This window comes from Cryptotermes secundus, unplaced genomic scaffold, assembly GCF_002891405.2.
Source record: "Cryptotermes secundus unplaced genomic scaffold, Csec_1.0 scaffold597, whole genome shotgun sequence".
NCBI classification, from domain to species: domain Eukaryota; kingdom Metazoa; phylum Arthropoda; class Insecta; order Blattodea; family Kalotermitidae; genus Cryptotermes; species Cryptotermes secundus.
In genome coordinates, this window is record NW_019743156.1 from 1,036,740 (window position 1) to 1,051,864 (window position 15,125).

The following is a 15,125-nucleotide window of genomic DNA, read 5'->3' on the forward strand; positions in this document are numbered from 1 at the left end:
ATTTTTAAAGTTTTCAAATTTAGAGTTCTTAAATATTATACTAGTGTCATCTGCATATAGAATTGGTTTAGATTTATTGTTGATGGTTTTAGATAGATCATTTATGTAGAGAAGAAAAAGTAAGGGACCTAAAATTGATCCTTGGGGAACACCATGCTTTATAATTCCCCAGTTTGAAAATGCATTATGACTGGAGTTTTTATTATTTATTTCAACTCTTTGATACCTGTTTTTGAGGTATGATTTGATCCATTCATTAGCTTTGCCAGTTATTCCATAGAAATTTAATTTCGATAGTAAGATATCATGATTAACACAATCGAAAGCTTTTGCTAGATCACAGAAAATCCCTCCCACAATTAATCTGTCATTGAGAGCACTTAAAATATCTTTAGTTAGTTCATAGGTTGGTCAAAAAAGGAAAATCTCTTCATTCAATTAGAATATGGAAAACAATACTATGGAATGTTACAGTAATTGCCATCTTCGTAAACTGTAGATGTTTGAGTCTTTGGGCGATTCCAGTAAAATTCTTCACATTTGACTACGGCTTTCCCAGCACAGAAATTTGAATAAAACCGTTCCAAAAACTTGTACAAAATTTTTTTCAGGACTTTATAAATTATACAGAAGTTGATCTTTGTAACATTGTTGAGTAACTCTTTGCCAATATAATTAGAGTGATCAAGTCAAGGAGCATGTGCTGGGCAGAGCATGCAGTATGTATGGTGGCAAAGAGGACTGCATATAGGATTTTGGTGAGAAAGCCAGAAGGAAGAAAGCACTAGGAAGACCTAGATATAGGTGGGAGGATAATATAAAAGGGGATCTTAGAGAAATAGGCTAGTGTGGTATGGACTGGACTTATTTGGATCAGGATAGGGACCAGTAAAGATCTCTTGTGAACAAGATAATGAACCTTTTGGTTCCGTATAGCATTGGGAAATCCATGAGTAGCTGAGTAACTGGCAGCATCACAAACAGGACTGATCTCCATGGAGTTAGTTTGTTAGCCAGCCAGTAAGTCCATCAGTTGTGCTGGTAACACGAATATATCATTAGACAAGTAGAAAATGAAAAGCTGATATCAATTATGTTTATTGTTATTACATATTTTTCATTATTAAAACTTGTGTTGTGAGCTGAACATGTTGAATACTGCAGATAATTACTGTGAAGAACAGTTCAGACGAACATGTTTTGTTCATTCAGACACAGAAAAAGTTCACTTGACTAAGGGATAGTTTTTTCAGTTTGTTCTTTGTTCAGAAACAAAACTGTCATTCATTATAGATTCAGTGTATATGCTAAAGTACTCCATTTTTTCAGTGATAGCATTTGTTATTTTAGCAGTTTTTTCCACAATATCAGTGATATTATGTTTGTGTGTAAGTGCACATTTAGTTAAAACAGGACATCAATAGTGAATACTTTATTTGAAGACAAGCATGTGTTTCTTCATGCATGCAGGCATGAGGTATGTGTAATTTGCTTAACATCTATATGAATGAAAAGTGTTTTTGAGAAAAGTAATAGAGGAAACTGAAACACATTTGTACCAAATACATCCATGAATAAAAAATCTAGCCACATTAACAGGGAACACAAATTGTTACATGTGTTTTCATGTCCTCAAATGGCTGCTTAATGCTGTCTCTTCCTGGAAGACCAACCTTGAACCTATAAATGAATGAATGAATGTATAAGGGGTGGGCCTTTTTGGCCCTTGCACCACAACCACGGTGATCTATTGTGCCTCCCCTTCTGATTATCCCCTCAAAAATCCTCCACTTCGAATGAAGCGCAGGATCTTGTACGTGGGGACATCGAAATAATCACTTGGTTTCATAAAATATTGACCCAAGTGGTGCAATCTTAAACAAGCTAAGGCCTCACATTCGCAAGGATGTGTGTGGCTGTTTCGTTTTCTTCTTGACACCTCTCACAAGTTGGACTGTTACATAGTCCCAATTTGAAGAGGTGTCCTTTGAGGTGACAGTGTCCTGTAAGTAGTCCTACCACCCATCATAGCTGAACCTTGGACCTATAGACTCACATGAGTCCAAAAGAGTCGGATCCCTCTCGTGAGAGACATAAATGATCTCCTCAAGCCTAGATACTTCTGACACACCTAGGAGTAAACAAGACTTTGTTCAGGACAGCCTTTCTTCTCTGCATGCTGGTCTGGGTCAGAAAGGAGAGGGAGGAAGGAAAACCAATCAAAGTGAGAGAAGAGGGGAGGGAAAGGTGGAAAAGGTACTAGGTATTGTTATCCAAGCTCCGAGGTGAGTCTGAGATGAGATGCTTGGCCCCAGTGCTGAGTATTTCTTGGCTCACCAGCTCATTAGGACAAAGAAATGTTCAAATCAGATGCAGTGTACACTGCCTATTGTATTTAAGGATAATGTTATCATTCATGTGATCTGATCTCCTGTATGAAGTCCCAGGCAGATTTATATGAGGGTTGGCAACACTGCTGTAGAGACGCCATGCAACGGAACCAAATAATGTCGCTTATACCACACGTTAGTTACATACCTACCTTACCTCAGAGCAAATGGACTCTCTGTTACATCACGCGCATGCACAGTGACAAGAAGAACAGAGCCTCATGTTAGCGGTCTAATGTAGTGTTGTCACGATGTTTTCGAAACGAGAAAAACGGAGTTAGATAAAGATTGAATGTGCCAGAGGCCGTACAGCACGGCAGTGTCATCAAGGTCTTCAGGAGGCTTGCGGGGAATCTGCATTGCCTTACAGAACAGTGGCGAGGTGGGTAAAAGCCTTCGATGAAGGACACCAAAATGTGGCAGACATGTGTCATCCAGGTCATCTTAGTGTCAGTGAAGAAGAAGCATATGTTCTTTCCACGTTACTGGAGAGTAATCGACGCCATACAATTTGTGAGCTGGCCCGAGAGACAGGATTAGCGCATATGACTGCTTCACATTCTGAAGGAAAGCCTGGGCATGAGAGAAATTGCATCATGATGGGTTCCGCATGATTTGACGGAAATGCAGAAATGGCTACGATACGACGCTGCTCATAACCGCTTGGAGCACTGTGAGCGCGAAGGAGAGGCTTTCTTATGCCGTATCATTACGCTGGATGAGACATGGGCCAAATCGTACGAGCCACAAATGAAATACCAATTGAACGAATGGCGTCATTATGGGTCGCCACGAAAATCAAAAGTTCATCAGAACCCCAGCAATATGAAAGTTATGGTGATTCTCGTGTACATCTGTGATGGTGTTATCCTAACGCATACCATTCCCCGACAACAGACCATCAATGCGCAGTATTACTGCTCATTTTTGGAACACAACCTGCGGCCACTTTGAGAAAGAAGTGGCAACACTTTCTGGAGAACCCACCCATCATTTTGCAGGACAATGCTCGGCCACATGCAGTTCAAGCTGTGGCTGATTTGTTCACTCGAAGGGGCTGGGAAGTGCTGTACCATCCACCATACTCCCCGGACTTAAGCCCATGTGACTTCAACTTGATTCCTAAGATGAAGGAACCACTTTGTGGCATTCGCTTCAGAACTGTTTCAGAGATTCTTCAGGTAGCAGACCGCTCCATTCAAACTATCAACACAACAGGTGCAGCTAAAGGTATCCTATGACTTCCACATCGCTGGCAACAGGTTGTACACAATGCTGGTGACTACATTGAAGGACAGTAAAACTTTGAAACATGTATCTATTTTGAATCAGTTGTAAATAAATAGTTGCCACTATTAAAGTTCCAACCCTTGTACTAATGTGTAGAAACAAGTGACGCTTATTGTAATCAACATTTCAGTTTTTATCATCACTTTTTGCCTTGATGCATGTGCAGTGGAAGTGATTATGTAACATCACAGTTCTTGAGTTCTGACCCGTGTATGACTGTTTTATTAATGACCTTCTCAGAAAAGACAGTAGACAGACAGTGTTAGAAGAATTTGTCTAATTCTTGATTTTCTCGTAATGTGGGTATGGATTTCCAGAAACATTTCACGGTTTCATTTTTATTGATGACTTTCTCAGAGAAATAGTGGACAGTGAACTTAAAGTATTTTATATTGTTTGATTTTGAAGCTTTCTTTATTTCCACTTCTACTTTTCCCCCTGCTCTGCTTCAGTAAACAACACTGAATAGCTGCACTCTTGTTTCATTGTTATTGTTATTGTTATCAGTTTTGTCCCAATGTGATCACACTAAGCAGAATCCCCTGTACTTCCAAATGTTTGTTAGAAGATGAGAATATAGTTTTTCATTGAATATAAAGGCTTCATCAGAAAACAACAGAAATATTGTGCAAGTCACAGGCAGCTAATAGAGAGTCGTTTACAGCCATAATTTTCTTTAAGAGGGTTTGAGAGACAGAATATTTACATGTACCCTTTGAAGAATATTTTGTTTAATTACATTTGAAGAGAGGGAACACATTAATGTAGACATGACATGGGTGAGTACATATAAAGTTCACATAGAAATACTGGTATCCAGAAAACATTGGTGCTTCTGAATGTATCATAGTATATTTATGTCAAATGTAATGTACTGAGTTACAGAAAATAATTTTATTTCTTTACAGTGTAGGGATTTATTTATGCAAGATTCAGTGTTTGATAGTGTTAGTATTCGTCATTTGGCTGTTATTGGAAGCCACTGTTTTAATTTTTGAAATTGAAGTTTTTGGTATATGTTGAGAATGTATTATTGTTTCCAGTTTTTTAGTAGTATGAAGAAAATTGAACTAGGGAGAGGAATATTTTGATTCCAGAGTGTTTGCATTTGCTGGTGGTACTTTCGGATGCCTGTTTTCAGTTATTCTGGTTGAAATACAATTGCCTGAATTTACCTCTTCCAAAATGGAGGGAATATAAGCATTCATATCAGCAGAATTGTTACTTGCTCAACATCTGTATTGCTATTTTGCCCATTTGTGGTGTTTATAATTATGTTAACTGCATTTCTAGAAAAACAATTTGAGGAAAGAGTAGATGTTTTATGGTGATCACTTACATGGGAATCGTAAGAAACGGGGATGTTTGCTGTTTTGCTGACTGCTTCCTTAAGGAAGGGGCTACATATACTTAATCAGGATGAAACATGGGAGGCTGTAAGAGTTTTTCTTTATTTTTCAGTGGGTGTCACACTGTATGCTTATTTCACCTTTCAGCAGTTTGTTGAGTTAATTTCCAATTTTTGTGTTAATGTGGGGGGTTGATTTCCCCGCCATACTCAGCCCCTTCCTTTGCTCGTCTCGTTGCAGAGCTACAAGGAAGGGGCTGGGTTGGCAGTGGCAGTGGCGGAGTAAGTGGTTCTCCATACTGCCCTCTGTGTCGCAAGAGCTTCACGCGTGCCTGGTCCCTCCAGCGTCACATGGCTGACACTCACTTCTACGTGCCGCAGAGCTTCAAGTGTGACGTATGTCGCCGTTCATACCGTTCGCGCAACAGCCTTGTGAGTCATAAGTCACAGTATCATGGAGGTACCTCTGGTAGCAGGGCCTCGTCCAGGGAAGCAGTTTCATCCAGTGACTGATAATGCTTTAATGAAAGGAGAGAGACATGATAAGGGAGAAATCCAATGAATCTCTTGAAGTTAATTATATTGAATGTTTTAGCTGATCATTGCTTGGGACAAAAAAATAGCTTTTCTACTCACAGTAATGCTTGTTTTCAGGATTTTTTAACTCTTAATTCAGATTGGACACAATGTTCTGGTACCTGAGAAAGAAATTAACTGAAACTGTGCAGGTGGTTCATGGTATTTGTGATGTTAACGTAAATTTCCAGTACTCTGCTAACAGGATGAGATTGATAGGGCATGTAGCACACATGAGGAAGATGAGAAATTCGTATGCAATGTTAGCCCAAAAGCCTAAAGGGTAGAGATCACTTGGAAATCTGGAAGGTTAATATTAAAATTAATCTTCAATAAATTGGGCCTGGTGGATGATGATGATGATGATTTGACTCATCTGGCTTACATTATAAACCAGTGACAAGCTCTTGTGAGCCCAGTAAAGAACCTTTGGTATCCATGAAAGGTGGAGAACTTTTGACTAGTAAGGGAACTGTTGTTAGTGACTTAAGAACAACTGCACCATGGTTTCATGTCAGCTCTGATTTCTCTTTAGTTAATTGTTATTAAGCAAAGTAATTGCTGGTCTGTATCCATAGGAGGAAGTCTGAAAGACAAGAAGTTCAGAAAACTATCTCTTTCACCTGCAAAATACCTGAAACAGTAAGTGGTGCTTCTATATTTTCTCTACCTTCAATAAGACCTGCTAGGTTAGTTGTTTCACAGGAATGGAAAGTTAGTGAATCCATGACCCATGACAACGATGCTTACATTTGATCATAATTCAGTTTTGTATTACAGTCTGGAATGTGTTAAACCTAAATTTATTATTGTAGCGCAAGCAACACGTTTGTAATGGCCTAGATTCTTTTATATGCAGTTGAAGGAGTGCGTGAGTTCACTAAATTTTATATATACGCCTTCCTGGATTACCCAGTTATGGCTGATTTCCTGTTTCAGTTTGTTCTTGAAATGTGAATTCTTTTACTGGTTGATGTAACAGAAGTATATCTTAAAGTGTGCTGTATCCGTCATCCATTAATGAGAAGGATAGTATTTGTACATAAATCATAGTAGTGATTCCCAACTATTGTTCCATTTATTGCAAGTCTGTGGTCACGTTGAAGGTATTATATATGAAATTAATTGATAATGTTAAAAATGAAGCAGGGAAGGAAGGAAGGAAGGAAGGAATACACATAACTTTGAAATGCATTCCTTGCTCTTATGCAGATATCATCGATGTTGATGTTCATTCATTACAGACAGATCTTACATTGTGCTCAGTCTAGCTGGTCTGGTTGGTGGCATCATTTATGAATGTAAGGGGGCGATGCTGTACCATATTCCTGTGCTGTGCATATCGTATCAAGGACATTAGCCTGTGTTTCTTTGGTGCTGTGACATGTGGCTGAAACCTCAGAACTACAAACATTCCAAGCTTTAAACTTCATAGTAGTGTTTTTCCACTTGAATAAATGTGTCCCTGGCATCATTGTCATAACAACCTCATTAATAACTGTGTTTAGGCGAACAGGTTTGTTTTCCGAGATTTGTCAAGATTTTTAATGTGTTCACAAGTACTACTTATTTGCTACTTATTTATTCCAATTTCACTAAACTTCACATCGTGCAACTGTTCCATGTTTTATGTTTTGAATGTAAACACCGTTTTATCAATGTTCAGATTGTGTTTATGGAATTCTGGTTGGGGTGATGAGAGGGTTACTGAAGAAACTTTTCCCCATAGCTTGAACATATGTGGACTGTGGAGGATATTTATAAGTTGGTCTATGAGTTAAAATCAGTTTGAAGAAAGCAGTCTTCTGGGATTTGGCACCGTGTATATGTGGTGTTAACCGACGTTTCGGAGGAACGTATCGCCCCCATCTTCAGGGTAGAAGAAAAAGTATAANGTTCAAGTGCTGTTTCAACATTTCATCAGAATATAGAATGTTTTGTTCATGAAGCCAAATAATTATTTCAGTCAGTATGCTGTTTGAATGCGGAGGTTTTCCTATTTGTGATATGCTCTTGTGTGTCTTTGACCGTAGGTATTGACCTGAGTTGGAGGTTAGGAATTAAGTGTTCATGTAACAAAATGTTTTGTAGTTCACTGAGTTCCTTTGATGACAGTAACATCACGGTTTGGGTAAGTTTGAATATTAGCACAGCTTTAGGAATCAGTCCTGACTAATGTATACAATAACTAGTCCTCACTTTTGGATATTGGCAACACTATCTCTGATTTATATTGTCAGATAATTTTATATACTGTGACTGTTGGGTTTTGGATTGATGACTGGCTTTATTGGACCCTTTGATACAGTGAGTGACAGCACTTTACAGTTCACTATTACACACACTTGCTGGTGTCTGCAGTAACATCTTCACTGCCATTGCTTGGTAGTGGCTTCCAACAGCGGACATTCCCCTTCCTCTGGGTTCCCAGACTATCCCCCAGCACCAGCTCACAATGACTGAACCCCAGCAGGTCTCTGACCAACTGACTGACTGACTGACTGCATCAGCTAACTGGCCCTGCTTATAAATATCTCAGCATGGATCGCTTAGAAAACACCATTCCTATGTTGCAGTGCAATTGTCATGGAAACATGCTTGTTTGTGGAACTTAAACAGTGGCTGTTGTGTAGTTGGCTGTTTTGCGGTCATTGCTTAGCAACAGATCTACATGCCATAATATCATCACTTCATGAGTACCCTGATACGTGCGATGAAAGGATATAAATTTCTTCATATGCACAATTCCTTTCCTTCTTAACCATATCACAAGTTTTCTGTGAGAAAATGTTTCTGATTTCATATTTGTTTCAGTGTTTTTCCACCTGAATCCCAGATCCGACAAGAGTTTGCTTAGATCTGTTTGCTCACCTTTGCCCTTGGAACTTGCCAACTTTGGCCTGAAATGTTAAAAGAGTTTGGAACTACCTTCTGAGTCTTCCAGAAATTGTGTTAAGTTTGTTGAATGACACACAAAATTGCCAAGTCCTGTTAAGCTTTATTTGGAGTTCTTGTTTTGTTGTGTGTAAAAGAGAGTCAAAGTGCTTGCTTCAGAAGTCCCCTTGTCACCTGCTTCTTTAATTTTTCACACAGTTTTCTCTCCAGTGTTCATGGCAGCCACAATTCTTTGTTTCACCTTTTCCAGAGGAATTAATAATTCACCATATTTTGCTTCACTATCAGCTTCTTGGGGAAAAATCAAGGAATGAAAAAATGTAGGATTTGAGGTTCTTATAGTGGAAGTGATGAAGAGCTCTGTATTGCAGGATATAATGCTGTGTAGTCTGCAGAAAGTTAGCTGATGTTTCAGAGGAACATGTTGGTCTTAAAAGGTCAGAGAGTAAGGCAAGCAAACAAGCAGGATGAAGCAGGTAACAAGCAGAGCAAGATGCAAGAACGATGTTCCTCTGAAATGTTTGTTGGCTTCCAATGGACTGCATGGTGTTATAGCCCAGAATGTAGAACTCTTAAATTAAAAAAATGATATCTAGATTTCACAATATGTGCATTATTGACCAGTTGTAAGATTGAATTAAATGAATGACATTTGACCAGATGTCATATGATAGAGTGTGAGTATAGATGGGAATTGGATTGGTAATTGGATTTATTGGACACTAACACAGCTTGTGACTACACTTTACAAATCACTATCTCACACACACACATACATGCACCCACGTGCGCACGCTCTCTCGCTCTCCATCATGGTCTTCACTGCACTGCTTGGTTGTGGCTTCCAATGGGGTAGCCTCCTCAGTTTTCGTATCCAGCAGCCCTCTCCTCTCTGGCCCGCACCCTTCAACCGCAGTTCCCGAGCTGAACTGACTGGCTTTCAACTGATTAACTCACAGTGCACAGTTGACTCCTTATGTAGCATTGGCACAGACCACAGACACCTCTCCCAACAGTTGTTGCATCATGTAGGTATCGCGTGGACTGCATAAAGAACTCTGCATTCCACATTGCTCCCTCTTTAAGGCTGCTCATCCCAAGTAGCCTACATGCTTACTGCCATTTCCTCTTTTCCAAGAGGCCACTTGTGACATCTGTGATTGGCCTTGCTTTCACTCCTCGTGATTTACAGAAATGCTAGTACAAAATTAACACAGCAGTGCTGTATATGAACAAGTGACAGACCTTGAGTGCTGCAACAAAACTAAACTCTAATTAGAACTTTATGTCTGTATGAACATTATGGGCTGTAGGCAGTGTGTTCATGAACCAGAGGCAGTCATGTAAGGCACAACTAGAATTAACATAGTGTATAAAGTTAATAATCTGCCCAAGTATGAGTGTGTATTGTGACATAAATTACCTTGTGTTTGGTTCAGTATACTTGACATCTTAGTGTTTCAGATAGAAGTCAGAGCTTAATGAGCTCTCTGTTCTGTACATTTTTTTTTTTAAGTATAGTAAAGGTATCCCTGTAACAGGCTGTGGAGGCCCCATAGGGTTGTTAGATGTTGAGGTACCCACATTTTCTAGACAGTTGGCTCATAGATGGCGGCAAGGGTGTCAGCCCTACACGCTGGCCGCCCTTTACCCCCAAGAGAATTCCGGGAATATTCCTGGTACTCATTTCTGTTAGAGGCTGAGTCGACCCCAGGGTCATAGTGCAGCTGGAAGGATTAGGTAAATTGAAAAATCCAGTGACCTCATTGGGATTTGATCCTGCGACCTTCTGGCTTGTAGTATAGTGCCTCAACCAACTACACTACAACACTATACTTTTTTTTTTTTAATTGTGAATTCAGTTGAAGGTTCATGTGCAGTTGGAGATAGTGAAGGAATATCCACAGTGTAAATCTGCTTCACTTTTTTGGTCTCCCATGATCCTGTGATTTATTGAACTTTTGTTTTAACCTTTACCACCCATTCATTGTACTATTGCTGCTGCACATGGCCTGCAGTCCAGCTGTCCATGTATTGAATTTTTTAAATAATAATGGCAGTAGTATGATTGTCTCAGAGTTATGGCTGCCAGCTTCTGTTCCTGGTTAATAAACTCTTACCCCCTATTAAACTGTTAGAGTAAATTGTTCCAGCTGCCAACCCTGTAGTATCGGTGATGAAGGTTAATAGGCACACTGAATGACTAGACCTTCTGAAACAGATAACATCAATTACATATAGGTGTCCAGTGTTACTATGAAGATTTTGTAACATAACCTGAAATCAGTTTCCACACAAAAGTATTACTGCACATTCACTAACTGGCAGCATTTGGCTACTGTGGTGACGTGCCTTTAACACTTATGCGTCCACAGAATGTTGGTATCAGATTATTTTCAGAGTAGTTTTCCACCTCAAGCATTTTTGTCTTTGAATGAATGAAAGCAGAGACTAAAGAAATGTGGATCACATCTAGTTGGTGTTGCATCATTTTGAAATATATCTCAAAACCAGAACCACCAAATGTAATTGAATGGCTACAAATATGTACAAATGTATGAATCACTTGCAAGCAATTACTGGTTTGGAAATACCAGTCTCCTTTCAATACATGGGTCTCAAGGTATGCTGCAGTAATCAGTGTCTGTTTTACAGAAGTTGTTCAGTCTGGTTTTACTTCAAACAGTTGTTTGCCATTTGAAAGTATAAGGTGACCTACCTCCTCCTTTTACATTGGCAATATTCAAAATATTTTTTTATATGTATGCTGTATGGTTGTTGAATTTACTGCCAGTACAGTAGTGCATTATGTAATTTGTACACATGAAATACTAGAAGAACCCTTTTATTAGAAACATTCTTTCATTATACCATTCTCTTCCAAGTTATTCACAGTTTACAAATCCAAGAGTCATAATCAGATTTTGGACTGCCATTCATCACCATACTCATCACAAGAATTAGTATGAGTTCTGTGAAAGTTTTGTTACTGAGATTCCTGTAGTTTCTTCAAGCCACCATGACCACAACAAGTAAGCAGATAAGGATTCGTGTGAATGGTCTACATTTATTTGTTTCATAATTGATGAATCGAGGCAGGTGTCTGTTTGAAATTAATTTCTCCAAATGATCTGATGTGACAAAACTTAATAAAGTCAAGCATAGGCATAGTAGCCTTAAGTAGAGTGTGAAGACATACTCTTGCATATCATCAAATGGTTGAGAAATCCATGACTATGAAGGTTTATCCACTTTACAGATTCACCAAATTTGTATTTTTCCTATCTAAACTTTTTTAGCAGTGCCAAAATAGGTAGGGAAGGCATTTTCAAACCAATTAGGAATGATAGTTTACACAAAATTGGTAATGATAATGGAGTTAGAGTAAGAAACTTTGCCACATCCAAAAATCTGTCAAAAGTACAATGTTTCCACATCATAACATAAATTTGCTTGAACATTTCCTGATGGAAGAACTCACAATAAAATTGACCATATTTTGAGAGAGAATACAGCACTCAAGTGTGCTTGATGTCTGATCGTTCAGGGCAGCAGATTGTGATAACTGACACCTGTTTGGTGGTGGCAAAAGTTGGGGAGAGACTGGCAGTGGGTAAGCAAACAATACAGTTTTCATATGGAGAGATTCAGTTTCAAGATATTAAACAAAGTAGAGGGTAAAGAGCAGTATCGTGTTGAAATCTCAAATAGGTTTGCAGCTTTGGAAAACATAGATGCTAATTATGAATTGAAGAAGCATAGGCCATGATTCAATGAAGGATGCATAAAATTATTAGAGCAAAGGAAACAAACCATATTGCAGTGGCTACAGGGTCCAAGCGAAATAATTGGGGATAATCTGAACAATGTAAGACCTGAACCCAGCAGGCATTTCAGGAATAGAAATCAGGAATATCTGAAAGACAGAATTAATGAGCTTGCAAAGAACAATAAGAATAAGAACACATAGAGACCTATTTAGAGGAATAAATGAATTTAAGAAGGGTTAACAACCTAGAAGTAACTTAGTGAAGGATGTGAATGATGATCTGCTTGCAGATTCCCATAATATTTTGAACGGGTGGACGAACTTGGTCTCTCAGTTATTGAATGTATATAGGATCAGCGATGTTACACAGATAGAAATACATACAGCTGAACTATTAGTACCTCACCGTAGTTCTTTTGAAGTTTAAATTGCTATTGCAAAGTTGAAAAGGTATAAGTTGCCAGGTAATTATCAAATTCCAGAAGATATGATTCAAGCAGTCAGATGTTATGGTGGGGGATCCATAAACTCATTAATTCTATCTGGAATAAGGAAGAATTGCTTGATCAGTATAAGAGATCTATTATTGTACTAATTTAAAAAAGGGGCTATAAAACTGACTAGTAATTTTCATGGGATATCACTGCTGTCAACTTCATGTAAAACTTCTTTACAACATCCATCTCTCAAGGTTGATTTCATAAGTAAACGAAGTCATTGGGGATCGATAATGTGGCTTTTGATGTATCAAATTAACTACTGATCCGATTTTTGCATTTGTCAGATACTGGAGAAAAGATAGTACAATGCTGATGTAAGTCTGCTTGGAGGTAACATAGATACCATAAGAAAAACGCAGAGAAAACTAAGTATATGTCGCTGTCTTGTTAGCAGAATGCAGGGCAAAATCATGACATAAAGATAGCGAACAGATCCTGAAAATCTGGCTCAGTTCAAATGGGAACGACAGTAACGAATCAAAATTTGATTCAGGAGGAGATCAAAAGGGATTGAATTTGGGTAATGCTTGCTACCATTCAGTTCAGAACCTTTTTGTCATCTTATCTGCTGTCTAAAATCATAAAAATTAGAATATACTAAACTATAATTTTGTCTATGGCTCTGTATGGGTGTGACGTTAGGGGAGGAACATAGACTGAGAGTGTTCTTGAACAAGGTACTGAGGGGAATATTTGGCCCAGAGAGAGATGACGTGACGGGAATTGGGAGAAAAATGCATAATGAGGAGCTTCATAACTTGTACTCTTCACCAAGTATAATTAGAAAGATCAAGTCAAGGAGCATGAGGTGGGCAGGGCATGTAGCACTAATGGGGGAGGAGAGGAATGCTTATAGAATATTGGTGGGGAAGCCAGAAGGAAAGAGACCACAAGGAAGATGAAGACGCAGGTGGGTGGATAATATTAAAACGTATCTTAGAGAGATAGGATGTGGTGATATGGACTGAACTGATCATGGCTCAGGATAGGGACCACTGGAGGGCTCTTGTGAACATAATAATGAACCTTCAGGTTCCATAAAATGTTCTTGAGTAGCTGCACAACTGGCAGTTTCTTGAGAAGGGCTCAGATCCATAAAGTTAGTTAGGTATTCTGAGTCATACTTTCTGATGTGAATTGAATGTGTACAGGTACTGTGAAGAGTGTAACATATCAGTGCAGACAAGGAATGTAAAATCTCATTTTTTAATGTAATATTTGGGTTAATGTTTAGCATTTAGTGCCCCATTCAGAAAGAAAGCTTTGTTCCTTTCAGGCAAAGTGGTTTTGGAGACATGCAATACTGTGTTTTGTGTAATAACGTGGTCCATTTGAATTGAATGTTGTTAGAGGGAGCACTTACAGAACAAGGGCCCACAAAAATAATGAACAGTAATTATATAATTTAGTGTTTTTTCATTCATTTTCCATTTCTTTGGAATGGTCCAGGACTGACTCTTTGATGTATCAAGTCTTTCACATTATACCAGTATGTAGGGTATTGTCCATTGCCTGTGATAATTTTATATACACACTGTTTCAGTAGATGGCTGTCATATTTGAAAGTTACCAGGTTTGATCCCAACCCATAGCACTGATCTTAGAGAATAAAAGAGTTCCAGTTTAATGATAACCAGTAACATAAGGCCAGACCATGAGTAGAGCCAACTCCTGAGCTCCTGTATACATAAAATACGTCACAGACATGGACAGTGTGGTATGGAATGTTGGTTTAATGACTCAGTTATCGTCACAAATTATCAGTCTTGCATTGGTATGATGGATGGGTTATGTGCGAAGTTTGAATTCTTGTCTTTTAGTCAGAATATTGTCTGTATTGCTGATTCTAAATTAGAATATTTTCCTTGCAGTATATTATATGTTCAGCATCTTCTGATTATTATACCAGGAGAACATTGGATTAGTAGCAACATAATCAGTGCCACGTATTTACTTAAACATAGTCATTAAAACTTCAGATATGGCTGCAGTTGTACAAGCATTATGGGGAGAATATTTTAAGGTAAGACCTTTGCGAACAGTGGGTGCATGAGTTTTGGAATGAAACAAATCGACCAAAGGTGCTGATAGTATGAGGAGCATTATTTATAGACTCAGGTCCTTATGCTTTGCTGAATGAGACTGATGTGTATGTGATATGAGATGATACTGATAGTGAGGTGTGTATTATGAGTAATTGGTAGGAAATGAAGAATTATGTGGGAACTTGTATGAAATTATTCTTTTCGTATTGTATGTATTATGTAAGTGCAACAGGAGGATGGTCTGGTACCATGTTCATCGTTTTAGAACCATGAACATGATGATGAAGACGTTGTAGAAGTCTTCCACATAAT

General features: G+C 38.5%; 1 protein-coding gene across 12 annotated transcripts in view; it reads left to right on the top strand.

Moving 5' to 3' along the window:
• LOC111873894 (broad-complex core protein) overlaps positions 1–15,125 on the top strand; it is a 108,084-nt gene that overhangs the window by 22,109 nt on the left and 70,850 nt on the right. The window contains exon 6 of one of the 12 annotated variants that reach the window (XM_023868963.2): positions 5,270–5,924. The exons of 10 other annotated variants lie outside the window; for them this stretch is intronic. In XM_023868963.2, the coding sequence (XP_023724731.1) occupies positions 5,270–5,541 (272 nt within the window). In that variant the 3' untranslated portion in view covers positions 5,542–5,924. Of the gene's footprint in view, positions 1–5,269; positions 5,925–6,182; positions 6,247–15,125 lie in introns of those variants that run through there. One more of the 12 variants, XM_033755274.1, reaches the window with a different exon arrangement.